We start from the raw sequence: 27,298 nt of genomic DNA, 5'->3' as shown, positions 1-27,298 counted from the left end.
CAAGGATTATATACACTGCACACTGATGTGTTTAATACAAGGATTATATACACTGCACACTGATGTGTTTAATACAAAGATTATATACACTGCACACTGATGTGTTTAATGCAAAGATTATATACACTGCACACTGATGTGTTTAATACAAGGATTATATACACTGCACACTGATGTGTTTAATGCAAAGATTATATACACTGCACACTGATGTGTTTAATGCAAGGATTATATACACTGCACACTGATGTGTTTAATACAAGGATTATATACACTGCACACTGATGTGTTTAATACAAGGATTATATACACTGCACACTGATGTGTTTAATACAAAGATTATATACACTGCACACTGATGTGTTTAATACAAGGATTATATACACTGCACACTGATGTGTTTAATACAAGGATTATATACACTGCACACTGATGTGTTTAATACAAGGATTATATACACTGCACACTGATGTGTTTAATGCAAGGATTATATACACTGCACACTGATGTGTTTAATACAAGGATTATATACACTGCACACTGATGTGTTTAATACAAGGATTATATACACTGCACACTGATGTGTTTAATGCAAAGATTATATACACTGCACACTGATGTGTTTAATGCAAGGATTATATACACTGCACACTGATGTGTTTAATACAAGGATTATATACACTGCACACTGATGTGTTTAATACAAGGATTATATACACTGCACACTGATGTGTTTAATACAAAGATTATATACACTGCACACTGATGTGTTTAATACAAGGATTATATACACTGCACACTGATGTGTTTAATACAAGGATTATATACACTGCACACTGATGTGTTTAATGCAAGGATTATATACACTGCACACTGATGTGTTTAATACAAGGATTATATACACTGCACACTGATGTGTTTAATACAAGGATTATATACACTGCACACTGATGTGTTTAATACAAAGATTATATACACTGCACACTGATGTGTTTAATGCAAAGATTATATACACTGCACACTGATGTGTTTAATACAAGGATTATATACACTGCACACTGATGTGTTTAATGCAAAGATTATATACACTGCACACTGATGTGTTTAATGCAAGGATTATATACACTGCACACTGATGTGTTTAATGCAAGGATTATATACACTGCACACTGATGTGTTTAATACAAAGATTATATACACTGCACACTGATGTGTTTAATACAAGGATTATATACACTGCACACTGATGTGTTTAATACAAGGATTATATACACTGCATACTGATGTGTTTAGTACAAGGATTATATACACTGCATACTGATGTGTTTAATACAAGGATTATATACACTGCACACTGATGTGTTTAATACAAGGATTATATACACTGCACACTGATGTGTTTAATACAAGGATTATACACACAACATACCAATGTGTTTAATACAAGGATTATACACACAACATACTGATGTGTTTACAAAACTGTACAGTACTAGGCTATCTGCACCAAACAACCAATTAAAAAAAGTAAAATTAATATCATTATCAAATAAATCAAAGTAAATACCAAAGAAAATTAAAAAAGCAGGTAAAAACTTAAGTGCATCATATCCAGGAAAACTTCTACCTTCCAATCCTTATGAAAACAAGACAGCCAAAGGGCAACAGAAGGTTTGATCTGGAAAACCTTGTTACCACACTGGTCATTCAAAGTTGACTGCCAGCTAGCGTGAAGCCAAACCTTGAACACAGGACTGTAGTCTTAGTCTTTGTATATAGGACAGGCCTGCAGTAATAGTACCACAGCAAAAGGACTTAGCTGTGGTGTCACCGAGTTCATTCCCTCAAATACTGATATTGTCTAGTATCCAGAAAAACTAGATGGTAATGTAAGATAGAGAAAAATGGGCCAGTTGTTAATGAATATTGACAAAACTTGACATGAAGTAATTCTAAGACCAGTAGTGTAATGTATAGCTTCTGTGTGATACCAGGGCAAGAGAAATGACATATAACTCTGTACTGAACACAAAAGCTGTAGAGGGGTTCCTGTTAGCAACCACCAAGCCACAACAAACCATGGCAGAGTCCACAGAATCACCTGTTTAAATGGAAATAGATGTATAGAAAACAGAAGATGGCACTTCCAATTGGGAGTATCCATCTTCCTCAGACAACTAAAAAAAAAGTAACAGGTGGTGATGTTAATAAGCTATTATGAGGACAGTGAATGACAGAACCAATGTGGCCAGTTGCATGGGGATACAAACCATAAACAATGAAATTGCAAACCATCCATTCTGAAAGAGCATACTCCACTGATGAAGAAAGACAACTCCAGGTGGAATGCTGTGGTAAGGATTGAAGCTTGATAATATAATGCACAAAACTGCAAATGACAGAAATGAAGAAGAGGTTTATGGGACTCAATGTACAAACTCTAGATTAGGGAAGTGCAGAAAGCCCCCATGCACAGCAAAAGCCCCAGATCATGAATGGGGAAAAAAGATTTTCAAGGCTGTTGTCCAGGTATAACTACAAACCCACAGTCCAGTTTGGATTGAATGAGGGCATGATAGATCTTGAGCACAGAATATTGATGTGCTCCCTAAGAGGTGGAAGAAAAAACACAGAGGATGTATCAGGATTCTCATACACTTTATGCTTATCTGCTCAATGTGAGAAACAAAAGTAAGATTATGGTCAAGAATAAGCACAAGAACTATGCTGCAGGGACCAGGGGAAGAACAGCATCACTGATAATGAGCTTGAGATCGGATGTAAACCCCACTGTTAGCAAAAGTGCATGCACACGTTTTTGGAGAAAGGTAAAACTGTTTTCTGTGGTCCACTTCCACAAGAGATTGAGTACATTTTGAAACTGCTACTCAACAAACACCATGTTCAATTACCAACATGTCATCAGCATAGAAGCTGTTTGCAACAGTAATAAAATGTTGCACACTGATAGCATTAATCTTGATACACAGGCCTTAGGGACTTGGAATCATCTGTCTATTGAAAGGTTATGAATAAATATGGGTAGATGTCCAAGCAACCCAGGAGAAGAGGTTCCACAAAATGATGTATCTTCATAAGATATCATAGAAGTCAGGAGGAATGTTTAAGTGATTGTAGATTCATATCAAATCAGTGGTCCCTGACAGAACACGGTTAACAGAACCAACACTGGGAGGGTGAGAGGTTGGTTGCTTGATTTAAGAAACTAAACAAGATGAGCATTAACCATCCTCTCAAAGATCTCACAGAGACAGCTAGTGAAAGCACTTGGACAATAATTAGAAATCTTTGGATCTAATTTGGTACTTTCCTACCAAACTCAGTTTACACTTTCATAATGGGTTAAGCAAAATCTACCCAGCTCATAACCACTAAAGTATCCATAACAGTATTTATACTATGATTTTTTAGTAATGTATGCATATGTTTACAAAGTTTTGCAGGTTATTAGTAAACACAACAAGGCATTTGTAAAACAAAAATAATTAAGTATTAAGACATTTCAATTAAAGGTCTTCTCATAAATTTTTCTCAGAATGTTGATCAAGCAATATGCAGAGTAATTTTCATTTTAAGATTGAAAATACTTTTCACATGTTAAATTTTATACAACCTCTAAATAGTTACCAAATGTTTTTTAAGAAAAACTTTATAATTTATCTGTTATTTCACTATGACATTGGACACTTTGACCAATCTTGTAACTACTATAAAAAAAATTAGGAAATACAAATTATTTTTTCTTTCTAGATTGACTACAGATTACAACTGGAAAATAAAATTACTTAATTTGAAATTATCATAAATTATACATTAATATATATTTATTACATTGACCTTTCAGCCATTGCTGGCTAAGATAGAAGTCACAATGATATGGCACATGCATTCCTCTTATTGTATCTAAGAACATAAAACTGACCTTTAGTCTTTACAAGGTGGGTTGGTTGGTTTGGTGTTTTATGGTGCAAAGCAACAAGGCTATCTACACTAAACATCCGGTAAAAAGTTAAATTATAGTAAAATTAATAAAATTCATAAAAGTAAACTAAGGTAAAACAAAAAAGTTTAATTTTTGAATTAAAAATATAAATAACATTAAATCCAATTTTTACATCTAGTCTTCAGTGGTAAGAGAAAAACTACAGTTACACAAGTTGTAAAGGACTTTCTGTAACATAACTGTAATTATCATAACTCACCAGGAAGACTAACAGGTAAGTTCAATAACCACTGTTAGTCACCTAAAGTTGGCCTTTCCAGTCCTGGTTTTGAGTTATTTGACATTATGGCCATTTTCAGAAAGTAAAGTAATACAAGTTTTAAAAGACTTGTAGCAAAATTTTAATTATAACTTGCCAGGTTAACTAATGGGTAGTTCAAACATCAGAGTTACACAGCTGAAGTTGGCCTTTCCAGTCCTGGTTTTGAGTTATTTAATGTTACGGCCATTTTTTAATTTGAAATCAAACTAGATGTACTTTGATTCTTAAAAGGCAATCACATTAAAAAAGGTCTAATGTATAAATTAAAAAACCTTGAATAGCATTAAAACGATTAATGGCCTTTAAGAAACTAAAAACATTTCTAATGTAGACAGTGTCACTATCACTAATAACACTGTTTAACTTTACAGATAAACCTAGGGACAGAACATGTTTAAAATGATGCTGTTGTTGAGAGTCATAATGATGACAAGAAAGTACAATATGACTTATTGTGATCTGAGTGTTACACAAACTACACACTGGTGCATCAGTTCCAGATAAAAGAAAATGATGAGTTAAAAACTGTGACCAATGCGTAGTCTAGTTAAAACAACTTCCTCTTTCTGAACCTCACGGAAGCAAGACGGCCAAAGTCCAATATAGGGTTTTATTTGGAAAAGCTTGTTTTGCATTGCACACTCCAAGTCGACTGCCAACTGGCACGAGCCGAAACCTGAATACAGGACCATTGTCCACGATGGAACAGGCACAGAGGTGATAATGCCAGAGCAGACAGATTTAGCTGCAGTGTCGGCAAGCTCGTTCCTGTGAATACCAACAATGCCTGGTATACAGGAAAATTGGATAGAAGTAGATGTTAAAGAGAAATGAGATAATCAGATTTGAATATTGGCAAGAGCAGGGTGTGAACTAATGTGAAGTGATTCTAGGGCCAGTCGAGTACTAAGCAAGTCAGTATAACTAGTAAAATTTGAGTACTGCTTAGCTTCTATGTGAGCAGGGCAAGAAAAATGGCGTACAGTTCAGTAGTGAACACAGAAGCTGAAGAGGGAATTCTGTGAGCAACCATTGAACCACAACAAACCACGACAGGACCCACACAGTCACCTGATTTTGAACCATTTGTATAAACAGGAATGGAAGGATGGTTTGAAAGATGTTCAGTAAATAAAAGACGGTACTTCCAATCAGGAGTATCTGCTTTTCTCAGATGACTTAAAGATAGGTCACATTTGAAGACTATAACAAGCCATGGTGGGATGGGCCTTTACAAAGTGAATTGTCTTAACTGTGTTTTAGAGGACTAGTATATTATAAACTGGCTTTTGATTGGTTATTCACATGTAGAATTCAGTGTATACAAGATCTGTTTCCAAAAATCAAAGGAGATGAGTAAGGGAGAAGATACTTTGTTTGATTTAGTACATTAGTGATATCTCATCATATGGAAAAGATAGGAAGTTTTATTTTATATTTTAGCTTTTAAATATCGGTACTTTGTTTCCAATTTATATAAAACTACAGACTTTATATTTTCACATAAGAAAAAACAATTTGAACCAGTGCTGCATTCAATATACCATGTGACACAAAAATCGATGACTATACTTTCTTTAAGTATCTATTTCTGAATTAAGAAATTAAATGATGTGTGTTATGGAAATATGAATTAGAATCTATAGTTTGATAGCAAACCCAATGAAATAATAGCTGAATAAAATATTGAATGCGAGTCAGCAAATGGGATAACATGGCCTTGACATGCAAAAATGGGCTCGATTAAACTGACTGACCACTTGATCTCACTTTAATTTCTTTACAGATCTAATACTTCTAACTTTTAATATAGTGTTTATATCTCCATAATATTTGGCAGTCTTTCAGTAAACAGTATAAGTCTTTCACATACAAAAAATAATACTTTTTGTGAAGTGTTTTAATAAAGTAAAAGAAGATTTGTCCATGAATACAGAGTATTTGATTTGAACAGCATATGTGCAAGCTAATTTTGATGTTAAGATTAAAAATACTTTTTCTCATCTGAAGGGGAAAGTGAAGGAGAACAGGCAAACAAATCAACAGACACAAAAGACTGACTATGTATATGAAAACATGTAAAAGAACCAGTGCTGAAAATAGGATGTGATCCAATAGCACAGATGAAACACCTCCCATCAATATCAGCACAACCCCAAAATGGACTGTCTCCCAAGATGAAAAGGGGGCACAGGCAGAGAGAACAAACAGTGATGGTACAACCCAAGGATATATGGATGGATACAGCCTCAAAGGTGTATCGAGCAGCACAGACAAAGAGGGCATGTGCTAGTCAACAAGCAGCACCACCCCACCATGCACTCATCCATCGCACAATCCATCATTCCGGCATAAAAAAAAACTGTCAAAAAGGGACAGTATATGCAAGTTTCAGAAGTGTTTCCTGAAGGAAAGACATACAAGATAATAAGAATCAATCAGGGCCTTAATGTGATTCAGATTATAACAGAAACCATGACAGTTTAACTGTATTAAAGGAGACCACTGTTATATACAAGAAGGAAAACTGGGCAACTACACCATTTTTCTTGACTAGGAGGCCTATCAACCTCCATGGATCCTACCCTGGGTTTAGTGGGCAGATCTTTGTCAGTAAAAATAGATTGTGATGACTGAGGGCATCAATAAATAACTGTACACTATACCCAATCATCAGCATCTGACACTGAGAATGCCCAACACTGGTACTCAGTTGACCCTACTCTAACAGAACCCACTGACTGATTCAGGGGAAAAACCATCCATCAACAGGAATTCATAGTTACGGCAGTGTGTTGCAGCATTCTAGACGCCACTCAACCACCAGGATTCTCTCCTTCATGGTTCACCACACACGGCAAACTTATAGGTTGATGTTCAGAACACAGAGAAGGTAAACTGAAAATACAAACACTTTTCTAAGAAGTCCCCTAAACAAGTACAGGAATCAACTTCAAGTGGCTGTATTTGGGATGAGTAACCTAAATACTTTCCTCACTAAAACAAAAACTGCTTGCTGTGTTTGAGGTGGGTGACCAACACACTCCACTCACAATAATACCTACTTGTTGTGTTCGAGGTGGATTGATAGGCTGCAGCCCAGAAGGTGTATCTACCAGAACGTGGAAATGAGACGTTGACGGAGGACCCATGGGAGTAGGTCTACTATCAGCATCCACTTGGTAGTTTATCAGTCCCCATTGCTCCAAGAAGGCATGTACCCTGTCAAATAATAAAAACTAGGAAATTATTGGAGTGTAATAAAACTGTTGTTAAACTGTACTTCTATTTAACACCCAAACAAGAATGATAGATGAGTATTTTTCACTTATAATATTGTGAAACACACAAGTTCAGCATCTTAGAACAATACAATATTACTTTATATTTTAACCAGAAAATGTATAGAACCATGCAGAATACACATTTAATATGTATAGAACCATGCAGAATACACATTTAATATGTATAGAACCATGCAGAATACACATTTAATCACAAAGAGAAAAAGCTGATTGGTTATTCTTCTAAACAATGGCTAAAGTTTCTTGTTTGTGATTGGAACTATAAATTGTTTCAAAGTTCCAAATGTAACCACTTACCTTATGACTCCACAAACACCACCAGACCAAGATGCAACTACTTAAGACACAACTCCACAAACATCACCAGACCAAGAGGTAACTATTTACCTCATTACTTCACAAACACCACCAAACCAAGAGGTAACTACTTACCTCATGGATCTACAAACATTGTTAGCCAAAAAGCAAGCCCACAAACAGTACCAATCCAAAATATAACTACTTACCTCATAATTCCACAAACGTCACCAGCTAGATTACGACGGCATGCAGTAACTGTGACGTATTCTGTTGGATTTAGTCGATATGTATCTATCATAAAATTTCTGTAAGCGATGTACCTGTAGTAAGGATAATAACAATCAATACTGAATACAAATATCTGAGCAACAATAACAATATCCAAAAATATAATTTGAAATCACTTCTGTTATTCAACATCTGTTTGTAAATAATTTAAAAACTTTATGCATATTAATTAAAATTATTTTAGTTTGTTTTTAACCTTTTTGTGCAATGTGTCATTAGTGCAATAGAACTTACAATGTGAAATTACTAGAGGGTTATGAAAAAAAACTGATAATCACTTTCCACTGAATGAAATGTAATAAAAGTACACAATCAAACTCAATCACCTAGAAAAGTTTTCTTCACAAAAACTGTAATGACTTTAAACATATCTTAACCAAATAAACAATTAAATATACCAAGTGAAATTAATGTTTCTTTGGCCCTAGGATTCCATATTCATAATAGCTTATTATGCTAACTTCACAATTATAACATTATAATTTCGTTCAACCACAAAATAATGGTTCTGTTGTACTCACACTTCTGGAGTTTTGGATTTGTTCTTTCTATTATGCTAACTTCACAATTATAACATTATAATTTCGTTCAACCACAAAATAATGGTTCTGTTGTACTCACACTTCTGGAGTTTTGGATTTGTTCTTTCTATTATGCTAACTTCACAATTATAACATTATAATTTCGTTCAACCACAAAATAATGGTTCTGCTGTACTCACACTTCTGGAGTTTTGGATTTGTTCTTTCTATTATTAACCACAAAATAATGGTTCTGTTGTACTCGCACTTCTGGAGTTTTGGATTTGTTCTTTCTATTATTAACCACAAAATAATGGTTCTGTTGTACTCACACTTCTGGAGTTTTGGATTTGTTCTTTCTATTATTAACCACAAAATAATGGTTCTGTTGTACTCACACTTCTGGAGTTTTGGATTTGTTCTTTCTATTATTAACCACAAAATAATGGTTCTGTTGTACTCACACTTCTGGAGTTTTGGATTTGTTCTTTCTATTATTAACCACAAAATAATGGTTCTGTTGTACTCACACTTCTGGAGTTTTGGATTTGTTCTTTCTATTATTAACCACAAAATAATGGTTCTGTTGTACTCACACTTCTGGAGTTTTGGATTTGTTCTTTCTATTATTAACCACAAAATAATGGTTCTGTTGTACTCACACTTCTGGAGTTTTGGATTTGTTCTTTCTATTATTAACCACAAAATAATGGTTCTGTTGTACTCACACTTCTGGAGTTTTGGATTTGTTCTTTCTATTATTAACCACAAAATAATGGTTCTGTTGTACTCACACTTCTGGAGTTTTGGATTTGTTCTTTCTATTATTAACCACAAAATAATGGTTCTGTTGTACTCACACTTCTGGAGTTTTGGATTTGTTCTTTCTATTATTAACCACAAAATAATGGTTCTGTTGTACTCACACTTCTGGAGTTTTGGATTTGTTCTTTCTATTATTAACCACAAAATAATGGTTCTGTTGTACTCACACTTCTGGAGTTTTGGATTTGTTCTTTCTATTATTAACCACAAAATAATGGTTCTGTTGTACTCACACTTCTGGAGTTTTGGATTTGTTCTTTCCATTAAAGAACTCTGGCAGAGCTCGTCTCTCAATTGCATGGATGCTGAAAATAAAATAATTTTTATTATTTATCTTATTTTAAATTCAGAAAAATAATCTTAAGAAACCCAAACACCTGATTAAAGTTAAATAACGTTTTTCCATTTTACTCTCCCATCCTTCATAAGAAAATATCCCTGTTAATGGATAATGAAAATTAAGTTTCCCTTTTGACATCATAATTTGTTCAATCAAAAAACCACACAGATAAAAATTTCTTTCTTTTACAAAGTACCATGAATAGAAAATCAATACTACAAGAACAGACACTGAAACCACTTCCAAATCTTATTATTAAACAAACAACAAAATCATGTCCACTTGTTGCTTTCACCCCATTTAGTCAATTACAACAAAATACTCTTACCAATAAAAACAACTCTTTGTAAATTAATATCATAACCAAATTCTTTATACAAATTTTCATTTCAGATGGGTCGAAGAGTGATATAATTGACTTTTTTTTTAACAACTAAACCATAATGTATGAAACAAAAATAAAAGATTAGTTGAAATACAATTTCTTCTTTCTTATCTAAGCTGAAGTAAAAACTCTAAAACTTTCAACCTCAATAAAGAGAACAGAACCAAACTAATGTACTGTTTTAAAATGTTAGCCTAGAACAACAACTATAAAAAAAAACATGTAAATATAGCGTACTGCTTGTAACTGTAGGAAATCTTATCCAGAGGGAATATCTTTTAAACAGAAGAAACTTAAACACCTGTACTAATAGTTGAATATTTGGTCTATTCAGGACACAGAACTGGTGAAACATATATGGTCAAGGATATGCACAAGACTCGAAGCTCCAACATTCAGTTTAACCACCTTCTACAAATGCATCATTGTAATGTTAGTAAAATGGGTTGTTGCTGTCATGATGATAGCAATCAGATTATATCAACAACTACCAGAATCACTCTTCTCCCATATCTACATCTAACCAACATCAAACTAGATGATATGTAGAACTGTTGATTAGGTAAGATCACAAAACACAGGATCTACTCTAGCCCATGGTAACTAGCCTAGAATTAAATACAGAAACTGAGCAGAGGGTGAAGTCATAAAAAATGCCAGCACTTTTTTTTACAGACAATAATGGACAATCATGTGTCATCACTGCCAGAAGCCACAAATGATTTCTACCCTAGAGATAGTGAGACAACGTTTCAGACATTCATCAGCTCTTATATCATTCAACTTCCACCCTAAGCAGCACAAGGACCAAGTTGGAAGCCATAAAACACTCTCACTGTAAACTGTTCACTGTAACATCCCACACAGAGACAGTGCTACCAACATAATATTTACAATTGACTTACAAATAGTGTTGAGGTACAATGTCCCAAGAAAATGGCAGAAAACAATGCAGCTGCATGACAAGACCATGACTGCTACCTAGTGCTCACCTCAAACATTTAGTGACTCCCAACAAAGAACCATAAAATGACTGCTACCTAGTGCTCACCTAAAACATTTAGTGATGCTAAACAAACCATGAAATGACAGCTACCTAGTGCTCACCTCAAACATTTAGTGACTCCCAACAAAAAACATGAAATGACTGCTACCTAGTGCTCACCTCAAACATTTAGTGATGCTAAACAATGAACCATGAAATGACTGCTACCTAGTGCTCACCTCAAACATTTAGTGACTCCCAACAAAAAACTATGAAATGACTGCTACCTAGTGCTCACCTCAAACATTTAGTGACTCCCAACAAAAAACCATGAAATGACTGCTACCTAGTGCTCACCTCAAACATTTAGTGATGCTAAACAAATAACCATGAAATGACTGCTACCAAGTGCTCACCTCAAACATTTAGTGATGCTAAACATAGAACCATGAAATGACTGCAACCTAGTGCTCACCTCAAACATTTAGTGACTCCAACAATGAACCATGAAATAAATGCCACCTAGTGCTCAACTCAAAAACTCTCAACAAGAACATAAAACTTGCATATTTCATAGTGTTCAGAAACAAAGTATAAGGAAGTATAGCTAAAATGGGATATAAAATCACATTAACTAGCAGACACAAAGGACACTTTACCTCCACCTGAAACATTAAATGCATAGAAATATACAGGATCAAGGTATATTATACAACATGAAATCTCCAGCAGTTACTGACCTACACTCTCATATTTTAATGTCATAAACACTACTGGCTAATGTATTCAATATAAATAATTGTATTACTTTTTTATTATACATTTATAATGAGAGTTATTTTGTTCTTATACACTGTAAACTATAAGTGTTGTCTATAAACATGTCAGAAACATCTTACAGGCTGGAATAAACTACCATTCCATAAATTAAATGTTAGAAACATCTTAAATGCTGTAAATTAGCAATCTTGTCTATAAGTTAATCATGATAGAAATATCTTATCTATAAGTTAAACACATTAGAAACAGCTTACATGCTGTAGACTAGCAACATGCAAAGTGAGCCTAAAACTTCAAAACTACCACCGTTATGGTTCTGCATGTTTGAAAGGAAAACTATAGAAATTAAAAACAAAACAAACTGCTCACATACCTATTGTAATCAAACCAGGCAGCATAACTAGGAATAATAATGTGGTTAGTTTGTTCTGTGACACTATCATCTTGTCCATCATCATGTTTTCTTTCTGACCCATGCTGACCAGATGGTGTTCCTGGTCTAGAATTTCTCTTCCCATCTTCTTTATTCTCCTGAAACAAAGTTTTTAAAATGTACAGCAATATTATACATTTCATTACCTAATGACTTTCTTGTATGATAATGTCTCCAACAAATATTTCTCTATACACTGTTATCATGTGATACTTACCTCTCTTTTACTAGTGTACATTTGTTACACACAGTTATCATGTGATACTTACCTCTCTTTTACTAGTGTACATTTGTTACACACTGTTATCATGTGATACTTACCTTTCTTTTACTAGTGTACATTTGTTACACACTTATCATGTGATACTTACCTTTCTTTTACTAGTGTACATTTGTTACACACTGTTATCATGTGACCTCTCTTTTACTTGTGTACATTTTTTGAACATTTTAAAGTAATTTTTTTTAAATAAAAAGAATTGTTTTCATCATAAAATTTCTACTAATTCTGACAAACTAAAGAACAAACTTCAAATCTTGAAAGAATTAATGGATGTAAAGTGTTAATAAAAAGAGTCTACTGATTGCCAGTGAGACAGAATGGAGGTGAAGTGTTAATAAGAAGAGTCTGTTGATTGCCAGTGAGACAGAGTGGAGGTGAAGTGTTAATAAAAAGTCTGTTGATTGCCAGTGAGACAGAATGGAGGTGAAGTGTTAATAAGAAGAGTCTGTTGATTGCCAGTGAGACAGAATGGAGGTGAAGTGTTAATAAGAAGAGTCTGTTGATTGCCAGTGAGACAGAATGGAGGTGAAGTGTTAATAAGAAGAGTCTGTTGATTGCCAGTGAGACAGAATGGAGGTGAAGTGTTAATAAGAAGAGTCTGTTGATTGCCAGTGAGACAGAATGGAGGTGAAGTGTTAATAAGAAGAGTCTGTTGATTGCCAGTGTGACAGAGTGGAGGTGAAGTGTTAATAAAAAGAGTCTGTTGATTGCCAGTGAGACAGAGTGGAGGTGAAGTGTTAATAAAAAGAATCTGTTGATTGCCAGTGAGACAGAGTGGAGGTGAAGTGTTAATAAAAAGAATCTGTTGATTGCCAGTGAGACAGAGTGGAGGTGAAGTGTTAATAAGAAGAGTCTGTTGATTGCCAGTGAGACAGAGTGGAGGTGAAGTGTTAATAAGAAGAGTCTGTTGATTGCCAGTGAGACAGAGTGGAGGTGAAGTGTTAATAAGAAGAGTCTGTTGATTGCCAGTGAGACAGAGTGGAGGTAAAGTGTTAAGAAGAAGAGTCTGTTGATTGCCAGCGAGACAGAATGGAGGTGAAGTGTTAAGAAGAAGAGTCTGTTGATTGCCAGTGAGACAGAATGGAGGTGAAGTGTTAATAAGAAGAGTCTGTTGATTGCCAGTGAGACAGAATGGAGGTGAAGTGTTAATAAAAAGTCTGTTGATTGCCAGTGAGACAGAATGGAGGTGAAGTGTTAATAAAAATAGTCTGTTAATTGCCAGTGAGACAGAGTGGAGGTGAAGTGTTAATAAAAATAGTCTGTTAATTGCCAGTGAGACAGAGTGGAGGTGAAGTGTTAATAAAGAGAGTCTGTTGATTGCCAGTGAGACAGAGTGGAGGTGAAGTGTTAATAAAAAGAGTGTGTTGTTTGCCAGTGAGACAGAGTGAAGGTGAAGTGTTAATAAGAAGAGTCTGTTGATTGCCAGTGAGACAGAATGGAGGTGAAGTGTTAATAAGAAAAACACTGGACATGGAAAATAAAGTTTTATCTAAAAATTTACCTTATCTTCATTTTCATTTCCATCAAGATCAGCAAGTGTTCCTCCTTTAACAGGTTGCATTTCACTGTCTTTGTTACTTCTTGGGTTTGTATCTTAGAGGAGAAAATATGTTACACTATGAATGAATAACAATTAATAATTAATTTGGAGACAAACACTCGATGTTAACACTCGAAGATAACAAAGTTTTTTTTTATATATATATTAGGCCTAACATTGAAATTATAGGAAGTCATACTGAACTTCTTGAAATGAGTGTAAACAATGAACTGACAAGAAATACACAATTAATAATAAAATTAATGCACTGTTTATGTACAGTAAACAATACACAAAAATAAAAGAAAGCTTTTAAAAAGTAAATAAACTTTGTAAAAATCTGCTCTTCTCATTCTTAGGTTGGAATAAAAAACAATCTAAAATAATTCTGATATCCAGTTCTTAAAACTTACTAGTTTTGGGTAAGTGAACTTCTTGTACATTGGGCTCTGGGGAGGGCTCTTCCATATCTTTAGTTAAGTCATCAGATTCATCATCACCACGAAGAAACTTTTTTTTGGTACCAATAGCAGGACTACGTCCTCCTCTAATTCCATAGAATACCAGTACAATTTAAACTTCAACTCACATGTTACAACTGCTTAACACCATATATTGTAGAGTAAGAAAACTAGAAATCTGGTTACAGTTTCCAGTGAAAAATGTTTACCTACTGGTCAGTAAACTGTGACTTACAATGCTTCACTCTTGTGAATCTAACTCTATCTGCTTGGACATCATGAGGTTTATGTTCATTATTTTATCAAGTTACTTTTTCTTCATGTTATGTCAATTACTATAGTATAAGATCTCAGCTAATAATCAACATTTTATCCGTATATAAATTTAAGTTCTTAATTTCAGTGTGTAATATTTAAAAAAATCCTAATGTGACATTTCTGTAGATATCCCATTTTCTCAATTCTGTTTAACATCCTACCACAACTATGAAATCTACCATAATTTATTGTAAAACTGTCATTTCTGAGACAAACTATAATTTTTACAGCTTCCAATTTTATTTCATTTCAGAGCTATCAGACAGAAAATCAGAACCCTGATAATAATGAGACATTTGTCTGCCTTTTGTTTGTTATTAATCTAAGTTTCTTAGTGCATAATTTAATAAATTAAAAATTATTTTGTGCATTACTCCCAATAATGGGTCTTTGGTACATTATTTAACCCTTTCACTATGGGTTTGGTATAACACTTACAAGTTTGTCTACACATTTGTACACATTAAGTATTTGCACTATAACTTTTGATACACTGTGTGTATCTTCACAAAATTTGGTAGATTTTTAGTGAAGATTACAAGTATTTTGTATACAAAAAAAATTAGGTTTTTAATGAAATATTTTACTAAAGATTTGTTTGTGAAAATAAAATCTGTTTAATTACCAGTCTCAGTGCAAAGTGATTTCATGTTATGATTAAACATATATTGTTTATTCAAAAAAATCTCAAATATTATTTGTGTAATCTCTAAAACCTAAATACATTTCAAACATTTGTTTTCAGTAATACTTTATATTTTCTACAGGTTACTCATCTCTAATCTGGAATCTCTGTTTCTTTAGAAAAGTTTTCTAAAATCCAGATTGAATTTTTTTGGCATTTCAAAAAATTTGTCAAAGATGTTTTTTACACACATTTGATTTCTGAATAATATCCACAGATCATTAAAAAACTGTGAAGACGACCACGACAGAAAGAAAAGATCAGGAAGTTACCACCACTACCACCATTTACCTACAACATTTCAGTGAAAATATCAAATGCATAGCCAAAAAATTCAACATAGAAGTCGGGTCAAAATCCTACAATACATTAAGGTCCATTGTGGTAAAAAACAAACAGCAACCTACCAAAGAGAATCTCAAAAACACCATCTATGAAATTCTGTGTTTCTGCAATAATACTTACATTGGAGAAATGGGCAGAAAACTTGTGACAAGAATAAAAGAACATAAAGATAGTACAGGACTCATGAAAACACAAAATTCAGCCATTGCTGAGCATGCCACGTCAACTGGACACAGAATAAACTGGGAGAAAACTGTCGACACAGACAAATTCTGGAAGACAAGAAAAAACAAATAATTATTTTATATTAACACTATTAAAAGTTCACCTAACAGAGATTCCAGATTAGAGGTGAGTAACCTGTAGCTGCCATTGGTGAATCTACAGGAAATCTCTCCTCCAATCAGAAACAGTGATAATCCAACTAATCACAACACATTCCCCACAATCCACCAGGATACTATAAAAGACCATCAGCACCTACACACACACTGACTTGAAGATGAAAGGTGGAAAACTTTCGAAACGTTGTCCTCTACACTTGTGTCTCCACAACAGACAGTTGACATCCATTCTACAAAGTTTCATCATGAATACTCTGCCTAAACAATCTGTCAGAGAAAACTTAAAAATTTATTTCAATTTTCTTTTTGGTGATTATGAGGTCAATCAAACTGACCAATCCTGTATACAGTTAGGGTAGAGAAAATAAGGGATAAAACATACAGTTCATGAAAAAAAAGTTTGAAATGCAATTAACAAACTGTAGAGATGACACAAATTAAATTTCATGGGAAGAAAAGTATTTTTAATCTTAATATGAAAATCACTTTTCACATGGAATACTGAAAACTTATATTTAATATATTCATGAAAAAATCTATTTTTTGGTTTTTAAACATACTTCACTCAAAAATATGACAGTGTTTTGGTTTTCATAAACAAAGTTTCATTAGAATTTTCAAACCATCAAACTTTTTTATGCATTATTCCAAACCAAACATTTTTGGTGTGACCATTGTCCTAAATGTCTTCAGATAGGTCAAAAGGTATTATTTAGAGCTTAGTTATACTGACCCTTTCCTTCGTCGTTTATCAGACAGAGGTGAAGGTGAACGCTTTCTTTTCTTTGTTCCTTTTCTTCCCCGTTCGCCATCAGAGGAAATAAGCTGATAATTTCAAGACAAATATTTTATACGACAATATAAAGTGTTAAAACTATTAGGCTTACTTACAGAGAAATTCAAACCCAGAATTCGGTTTTAAATTAAAATGATTACCTCCCTCTCTCACTTCCACATTAGGCCTACTATTATCTAACAAATACTTGGAATTTAAACCATAACTTCTAGCATTTAGACTGGCCTAAAGTACACAAAAAATATCACAATGAAGATTAATTTCACACTGAGCACCTGTTTTCTTGGATATACATGATGGTAAAACACAAAGACCAACACAGAACTTTCACACTAAACATCTATTTTCTTGGATACACATGATTGTGACAAACAAAAGCTTCACACTAAGCACCTATTTTCTTGGATACACAAAGACAAACACAAAAGCTTCACACTAAGAACCCATTTTTCTTGGATACACATGATAGTGATACACAAAAATTTCACACTAAGCACCTATTTGCTTGGATACACATGATAGTGATACACAAAAGTTTCACACTAAGCACCTATTTGCTTGGATACACATGATAGTGATACACAAAAGTTTCACACTAAGCACCTATTTGCTTGGATACACGTGATGATACATAAAGACAAAAAGTTTCTTAACACACAAGAAGAAATGTTTGAAATCTTAGCCATAATAAAAAAAAATCAAAATCATCTAATTTATAACTTGATCTTTAACCTAGCTAAAGATATTTTAGAAAATGTATAAATAAAAACAACAGGATATTTATGCGAGGTAAAATATTAATCACGTGAACAAAAACCATCACACAAAGTATTCATTAAACCTTCCTACCAGTAATAATGAAATCTATTAGTATAAGGAGAAATGAAAGTAAAAGAAGAGATAATAGGATTTACCAGTAAACATCTCAGGGAAAATAATGTTTTAACATCTATCTTTGATATACTATTCAAAACAATCAGAATTCCATCTGAGTTTTGCAAATCAAACCCTACCATAACCACAAGGCACCTAAAAGGTGTGTAGTGTAAATATGTGCATCAGGTTTAAAAATAGAAGTAAAACCAATACCTCTAACTGCAATGGTTCCCAACCAGGGGTGTGAGATAACATTTCAGTTTTGTTTCTGTTTATATTAAGGGTACTGTCCTATAGAGTGTTTATGTTTTATTAAGGGTACTGTCCTATAGAGTGTTTATGTTTATATTAAGGGTACTGTCCTATAGAGTGTTTATGTTTATATTGAGGGTACTGTCTTATATAGTGTTTATGTTTATATTAAGGGTACTGTCCTATATATTCAAAAATTATGTTCGATTTTTATTTCTTATTTTTCTTGTAACAGACGTAGCTTTTTGTTACGATAAACTATCATTTCTACCGTCACCAGTACACACCGAAATCTTAATGTACAACTGTAAACAAACAACACACGAAACGTAAACGTGACTTAAATACTCCATACAACTAATTAGGTTACGTTCGTGAACGCCATCTTAAAGTGTCTATTATTTACTTATGTTATGTATTCATGTGATCGCGGACTCGAGAAACTTTCAGAAGTATCCAGAATTAATCGATGATGTCGATGTATATTTGAGAATGTTCTAGAAAGTTTCGCAGAGTATATAAACCCATGCGTGATGCTATGGTAGTCAGTGCATTGTTGATTCTGTGTTCGTGCAAAAAACTTCATTATGTCAAAGAAAAGGAAATGGAATAATGATTATGTGAAGTTTGGTTTCACTTGCATCGGAACAAGTGAGGATCTGCAAACACCCCAGTGCATGCTTTGTGAAATGCTGGGAAAAGTTACATCTTTGGTGTCGACAAGTTAAAAGAGGGAATCTTTCAAATTTTCCATCACTTGAAGAAATAGTAGGTGAGGATAAGTCCATGTGTGTGTGTGAAGAAATTGTGGATCATTTGGAATCAAAGTCATTTGATGGATATTTTGGAGGAGAACTGGAAACTTCTGAAAAATGGATTATGAATCCATACTCCTTCAATTTGAATAATATGTCAGATGATGAAGAACTGAAGGAAGAACTGCACACAAATCAAGTTCTTGAAATGCAGTTTGAAAGCAAAGCTTTGGAACAATATTGGTGTTCGGCAATAGACAGGTTTCCAAGACTTTGTGAAAAAGCACTAAATGTGCTCATCACATTCGTGACGACGTGACGACATACTTATGCGAGTTTGGATTTAGTGCCCTTTTGTCAATCAAGACAAAATATAAAAATCGATTGGCTGCACAGGCAGACTTGCAAATTGCTATCAGCAACAAAGTGTCACGCTTTGAGAAACTCGTAAGAAATAAACAGGAACAAAAGAGTCATTAAATATGAATTGGCTTATGAACATTTGAACATTTCAAATTGAAAGAAATTTCATTTTATGCATGGATGAAAATTTATTTTTTGTAGGCCATGTAGGGTTCATGCAACTTTTAGTTTGTTGTAATATTTTTCCTTTTCCAAATGTTTCATTTTTGTTTATATATCATTAAAACTAATAATAAAATTTGTTTTGACCACCTTCACCTTTATTCTTAAATAAATAATTACTGTGAGGGGTGCAAGAACATTAAAATTTTTTAGGGGTGCAGGGCATAAAAAAGGTTGGGAACCACTGCTCTAACTCTACTTCAACAATATTTAACTCCAACATGTTTTAAAACTGGCATTATGTAATATTTATTTTGTGTCACAAAAAATGCCTTTTAAATGTTCCAACTGTTATTTTTCCTCAGCACAATTTTTTTCACCAAACTGAAATTATAGATTTACACTTGCTAAGAAACTAGCATGTCTTGAAAACACAATAACTCATCTCACTTCTCACATGGTTTTCCCACTCTGTTAGTGGTTTTGTTACTACAGCCCTTCTTCACTACCCTTTTATAATGTCATATCAAATTATTTTGAACTACTGATTTGAAAATAGCTAAAGTCAACAGTTAAATATGATCACACAGCATATATTACAAAAACTATTTATGTCAATACAAATAATTTGTTCCTAAAAATACCATTTTATTAGGGCAGATAAAATAATAAAATTAAGTTTGATATCAACAATGCTAAGTAATAAAACAGGACAATCAAAACTGCTTACTTCTTCTACAGTGTATCTGGGTTTAAAGGCATGTCTTCTTCCCTGGGAAAAAAAAAAAAAAATTTATTTATTAATTTTCATTAAGTTTTGTGACAATAATTCAGACAATAATGTTAAAAGTTAAAACACAATAAAAACGTAAAACATGGTACAAGTGGCTTTCTCTTCATTTTGATGGTACCGTAACCCTCTCTGTGTGGGTTTAGTTGTTTTAACCTGCCTTGTAACCACAAAACTATACAAGTCTTTCATAGAGAGAAATTAGGTTCTTCTTAAATGAGATTCTACAAAAGACTTGTTTGTTAATTTATGGAATCAATGTCACTCAGACTCTTACTAGTCTTAGTTCAAAGTTATTTTCATGTTAAGATAAAAAATGCCTTTTTTCACTAGGCAGTTTTCAAATTTATTTTGCATAACCTCTAAAACCTCCTAATTGAGTATCAAAAATTACTATATTTTATGTTATTTAATTTATTCTATTGCTATGTGGAATTGGTTGATTTGACTGACCTTGTAACCACAATAAAAAAACATAATGTAAATAGAAATTATCATGTAAAGACAACAAAACAACCAAAAAAATATTTGGGTACTTGTATCTGACATTTCAGCTAAGCCTTAGTCAAGGGTCTAGGAATACCACAGGTTAACAAACTGATTTTAAATATTAATACAACAGTATAGTGGAAAAGCATACCTAATACAACTATGATTACACAATTTTGAGTCATTGGTCATAAAAAATAGAAAAAAATTATAACAATGACACAAAAAACACACAAAATAAAAAATAATAAAATGTTAAAAGGGCCACACCTTGTACCAATCAATGGAAGGGTGTCTGAACTGAGTCAGAAGTGATTCCTTATATTTTAGGTTGATTGTACTGTGTTCTTAAGTAATGCTCAGTAACAGCTTCTTAAAACTCTTTGACCATACTTATATCTTGTACAATATATCTTAGAATCCAAATTTTACTATTATACATTAGATAATTTCTTAATGTTTCATCACATCACCCTTCCCCCTCCAACTACTCAACTTCCTTTCACTTCATATACCACTACTGAAACAATGTTTCATCACATCACCCTTCCCCTCCAACTACCCAACTTCCCTTTACTTCATATACCACTACAGAAACAACGTCTCATCTCATCACCCTTCCTCTCCAACAACCCAACTTCCCTTTACTTCATATACCACTACAGAAACAATGTTTCATCACATCACCCTTCCTCCAACTACCCAACTTCCTTTACTTATATACTACTATAGAAATAACGTTTATCACATCACCTTTTCCTTCTCCAACTACTCAATCTCTTTATTTATATAGCACTACAGAAATAACGTTTATCACATCACTCTTCCTACTTCAACTACCTAACTTCCTTTACTTATATAGCACTACAGAAATAATAGCTTCATCACATCACCCTTCCCTCTCCAATCTACTCAACTTCTCTTTACTTTATATAGCACTACAGAAATAATGTTTATCACATCACCTTCCTAACTTCAACTACCTAACTTCCTTTACTTTATATACTACTACAGAAATAATGTTTCATCACATCACCCTTTCCTCTCCAACTACTTCAACTTCTTTTACTTTATATACTACTATAGAAATACTGCCATCACATCACTTTTCCTCCTCCAACTACCTAACTTCTTTACTTATATACTACTACCAAATAACGTTTCATCATATAACCCTCTCCTCCACCTACCTAACTTCTACTTTATTTATATACTACTCATAGAAATAATGTTTATCACATCACCTTTTCCTCCACCTACCTAACTTCTTTACTTATATACTACTTATAGAAATAATGTTTTATCATATCACCTTTTCCCTCTCCACCTACCTAACTCTCTTTACTTATATACTACTATAGAAATAATGTTTCATCACATCACCCTTTCCTAATCTTCAACTACCTAACTTTCCTTTACTTATATACTACTAGAAATAACGTTTATCACATAACCCTCCTCCACCTACCTAACTTCCTTTTATTTATATACTACTATAGAAATAACGTTTCATCACATCACCCTTCCCACTTCAACTACCTAACTTCACTTTACTTATATACTACTACAGAAATAATGTTTTATCACATCACCTCTTCCCTCTTCAATCTACCTAATCTTCTTTACTTATATACTACTGTAGAAATAACGTTTACTCATATCACTTTTCCTACTTCTAACTACCTAACTGCTCTTTACTTATATACTACTATAGAAATAATGTTTCATCATATCACCTCTTCCTTTCTCCAACTACCTAACTTCTCTTTTATTTCTATACTACTACTAGAAATAACGTTTATCACATCACCTCTTCCTCTCTCAACTCTCTTTATTTATACTACTATAGAAATAACGTTTCATCACATCACCTCTTTCCTCTCCAACTACCTAATCTTCTTTTTACTTATATACTACTATAGAAATAACGTTTATCATATCACCTTCTTCCTCTCTCTAACTACCTAACCTCTTTTTATTATATACCACTACAGAAATAACGTTTCATCACATCACCTTTCCTCCAACTACCTAACTTCTTTTACTTTATATACTACTCATAGAAATAATAGCTTATCACATCACCTTTTCTCCACCTACCTAACTTCCTTTATTTATATACTACTACAGAAATAATGTTTATCACATCACTCCTTCCTCCAACTACCTAATCTTCTTTTACTTCATATATACTACTATAGAAATAACGTTTCATCTTTATCACTCTTCCTCTTAACTACCTAACTTCTTTTATTTATATACTACTATAGAAATAATGTTTATCACATCACCTTCTTCCTCCAATCTACCTAACTTCCTTTACTTCTTATATACTACTATAGAAATAACGTTTATCATATCATCTCTTCCTCCTCTAACTACCTAATCTCTTTACTTTATATATACTACTAGAAATAATGTTTATCACATCACCTTCTCTCCAATCTCTTCCTTTTACTTATATACTACTATAGAAATAACGTTTATCATATCACCTCTTCCTCTCTCCAACTACCTAATCTCCTTTTTATATATACTACTATAGAAATAACGCTTTCATCATCACCTTCTTCCTCTCCAATCTCTTTTACTTATATACTACTACAGAAATAACGTTTATCACATCACCCTCCCTCCATATTCCTTTTACTTATATACTACTATAGAAATAACGCTTATCACATCACCTCTTTCCTCTCTCTAACTACCTAACTTCTCTTTATTTATATACTACTATAGAAATAATCGTTTCTATCTTATCATTCTTCCCACTTCAACTACCTAACTTCCTTTTATTTATATACTACTACAGAAATAAAGCTTATCACATCACCCTCCTCCTCTACCTAATAACTTACTTTTATTTATATACTACTATAGAAATAATGTTCTATCTCATCACCTCTTCCCCTTCTAACTACCTAACTTCCTTTACTTATATACTACTACAGAAATAATAGTTTCATCACATCACCTCTTCCTCTCCAACTACCTAACTTTACTTTATTTATATACTACTATAGAAATAATGCTTCATCACATCACCTTTCCTCTCTAACTACCTAATCTCTTTAATTCTATATACTACTATAGAAATAATGTTTATCACATCACTATTCCTCTCCAACTACCTAACTTCTCTTTACTTATATACTACTATAGAAATAACGTTTATCACATCACTCTTCCCTCTCCAACTACCTAACTCTTTATTTCTTATATACTACTACAGAAATACAGTTTATCACATCACCTTTCCTTCTCCAACTACCTAACTCTCTACTTTACTTATATACTACTATAGAAATAATGTTTCATCATATCACTATTCCTCTCCAACTACCTAACTTCTTTACTTATATAGTACTACAGAAACAATGTTTATCACATCACCCTTCCCACTTCAACTACCTAACTTCTCTTTACTTATATACCACTACAGAAATAATGTTTCATCACATCACCATTCCTCTCCAACTACCCAACTTCCTTTACTTATATAGTACTACAGAAACAATGTTTCATCACATCACCCTTCCCACTTTCAACTACCTAACTGCTCTTACTATTTATATACCACTATAGAAACAATGTTTCATCACATCACCCTTCCTCTCCAACTACCCAACTTCCTTTACTTATATACCACTACAGAAACAATGTTTCATCACATCACCCTTCCCTCCAACTACCCAACAACTCTTTTACCTCATACACTACTATATAAACAACATTCTGTATGCTACATTAGTATTAATACAAGGAACTACTGTTAACATACTTACTGTTAAATCCATTTCTACTTCATAATCTTCTTCATTCATCCATTCATTATATTCATCTAAGTCAAGCAACCAACGAGCGTTCACCTGAAAACAAAACCTACATTTAAAGAAATGTTGTTTTTTTTCCCTTTCATGATTGATATCTTCAGGTAACAGTATGAATCACAATGTTTAAAGGGATGTTTTCCCTCATTTAAAACATACTCTAGTATCTGGGAAATTATCCTATAACAAACACATTAAGCTGAAAGCCAGTGAAATCTAGAAAATAAAAAACATCAATATCAAGTTGTCATCCCTTGAAGAACATCCAATATCACACACACAATACCCCTTGGAAAACATCCTACATCACACACACAATACCCCTTGGGAAACATCCTGTATCACACACACAATACCCCTTGGGAAACATCCTATATCACACACACAATACCCCTTGGGAAACATCCTACATCACACACACAATACCCCTTGGGAAACATCCTACATCACACACACAATACCCCTTGGAAAACATCCTACATCACACACACAATACCCCTTGGAAAACATCCTACATCACACACACAATACCCCTTGGAAAACATTCTATATCATTGACAACACACACACACAATACCCTTTGGAAAACATCCTATATCACTGACAACACACATACACACAATACCCCTTGGTATAGAGAACAAAACTAATCCTTACAGCAGTTAAAAAATAAACACAAACTATAACATTAACTAAGTTATTACCAACTCCTAATTAATAACATTTTCTGATAAATAACTTCATTTACCTCATAAGGTCCAGAGCGTGGCTGAGGAGACTCAGGTTCTTGGTCAATATCTATTCCAGTAACCCATGTATCATAGCTATATGTATTAAAATTGTAACTTTAATTTAAACACAGAGCTATATGTATTTTAATAACTATTTAAAAACAAATCTTAATGTCATACTCTGTGTTGTTTATCTCAATAGTTTTATTAAGTAGTTCATTACATTTGGTCATTTACACTGACCAAACAAAACACTTATTTTTACAAAGGAATTTTATTCTTCTTACTAAAGATGTTCTGCTTATACTTTCTTCAAATCAAAGACCTGAAAAACTAAAAAGTTTCCTCAGTCGATACTATTAGAAAAATAACAGCCTGTATTACCTTTAAATTTGAAAGTTTGTTTTCAGAATGAAATATTTCAAACAATAAAATACATGTTGCCCAGAAAACTTCTTACCTATCTGGGTAATACCACCAATGAATCATTGCACAACGCTTCACGCTTTAGTACCACACGGACCCACTCTTCTGAAACAATCAACACAACTATAAATAAACAATGTAAACTTACAGACACTAACATTCGTGCATCTGTACATACAATAAATGGCAACAATGTACTTCTGTATCAGCAATAACATGTCAGTATTAACTACTTCAACTTCCACACAAATACTTGTTTGATTTTTATCTGTATTTCAAGTTTATGTTTTACTACCTAATTACAAGTAATTATGTTTCAAGTACTTTCTGCTGGTAAATAACTCAATTTGATTAATTAGAAGAAAAATATTTTCACAATAAATAAATATCTGAGTTACTACTTGCAATCGCAATCTATCATTATTTATGTTGTTTTAACAATACAAAGATAGTTGTTATAACATCTTAATAAAACAAAGATAGTTATTATAATGTCTTAACAATATAATGATAATTAATATTTTTTCAAACAAGACCCAAAACTCGAGTGCTTTCAAATAGTTGTTTAATGAGTGTGATGAAATATATAGTTTCAAATGTCTCAGAAACCAGATATTCAATATAAGTTGGCCTCAAAACTAGCCAATTAGATGTTGTTTTGAAAACTGATTCCATTCATATTTATGAAGTCCTAACAATATAAAGATATCTAATTGATATTTACTTACAATACCCGAGATGCTGTTTTAAAAATTCATTCCATTCACACTTATGAAGTCCTAACAATATAAAGATATCTAATTGATATTTACTTACAATACCCGAGATGCTGTTTTAAAAACTCATTCCATTCATATTTATGAAGTCCTAACAATATAAAGATATCTAATTGATATTTACTTACAATACCCGAGATGCTGTTTTAAAAACTCATTCCATTCATATTTATGAAGTCCTAACAATATAAAGATATCTAATTGATATTTACTTACAATACCCGAGATGCTGTTTTAAAAACTCATTCCATTCATATTTATGAAGTCCTAACAATATAAAGATATCTAATTGATATTTACTTACAATACCCGAGATGCTGTTTTAAAAACTCATTCCATTCATATTTATGAAGTCCTAACAATATAAAGATATCTAATTGATATTTACTTACAATACCCGAGATGCTGTTTTAAAAATTCATTCCATTCACACTTATGAAGTCCTAACAATATAAAGATATCTAATTGATATTTACTTACAATACCCGAGATGCTGTTTTAAAAACTCATTCCATTCATATTTATGAAGTCCTAACAATATAAAGATATCTAATTGATATTTACTTACACTACTTACCAATAAGCTTTTTTTGATAAAATGATCAATTCACATTTCTACAACACAATG

General features: G+C 32.9%; 1 protein-coding gene across 2 annotated transcripts in view; it reads right to left on the bottom strand.

Moving 5' to 3' along the window:
• The window catches only part of mor (SWI/SNF- related protein mor), a 47,025-nt gene extending 21,026 nt beyond the window's left edge, over window positions 1-25,999 (bottom strand). Inside the window, exons 1-11 of one of the 2 annotated variants that reach the window (XM_076484324.1) lie at window positions 25,929-25,999; window positions 25,486-25,561; window positions 24,693-24,776; window positions 20,359-20,400; window positions 17,158-17,249; window positions 14,685-14,818; window positions 14,233-14,324; window positions 12,389-12,546; window positions 9,759-9,830; window positions 8,098-8,211; window positions 7,352-7,508 (exon numbers count right to left, since the gene is read on the bottom strand). In XM_076484324.1, the coding sequence (XP_076340439.1) occupies window positions 7,352-7,508; window positions 8,098-8,211; window positions 9,759-9,830; window positions 12,389-12,546; window positions 14,233-14,324; window positions 14,685-14,818; window positions 17,158-17,249; window positions 20,359-20,400; window positions 24,693-24,776; window positions 25,486-25,561; window positions 25,929-25,957 (1,050 nt within the window). In that variant the 5' untranslated portion in view covers window positions 25,958-25,999. The remainder of the gene's footprint in view (window positions 1-7,351; window positions 7,509-8,097; window positions 8,212-9,758; window positions 9,831-12,388; window positions 12,547-14,232; window positions 14,325-14,684; window positions 14,819-17,157; window positions 17,250-20,358; window positions 20,401-24,692; window positions 24,777-25,485; window positions 25,562-25,928) is intronic. The other variant, XM_076484323.1, reaches the window with a different exon arrangement.
• Between the last annotated feature and the right edge of the window lie 1,299 nt (window positions 26,000-27,298).

Source organism: Tachypleus tridentatus, chromosome 13, assembly GCF_004210375.1.
Source record: "Tachypleus tridentatus isolate NWPU-2018 chromosome 13, ASM421037v1, whole genome shotgun sequence".
Classification (NCBI taxonomy): Eukaryota; Metazoa; Arthropoda; class Merostomata; order Xiphosura; family Limulidae; genus Tachypleus; species Tachypleus tridentatus.
The sequence above is the reverse complement of the archived record's forward strand: the minus strand, read 5'-3'. Positions and strand labels throughout refer to the sequence as shown.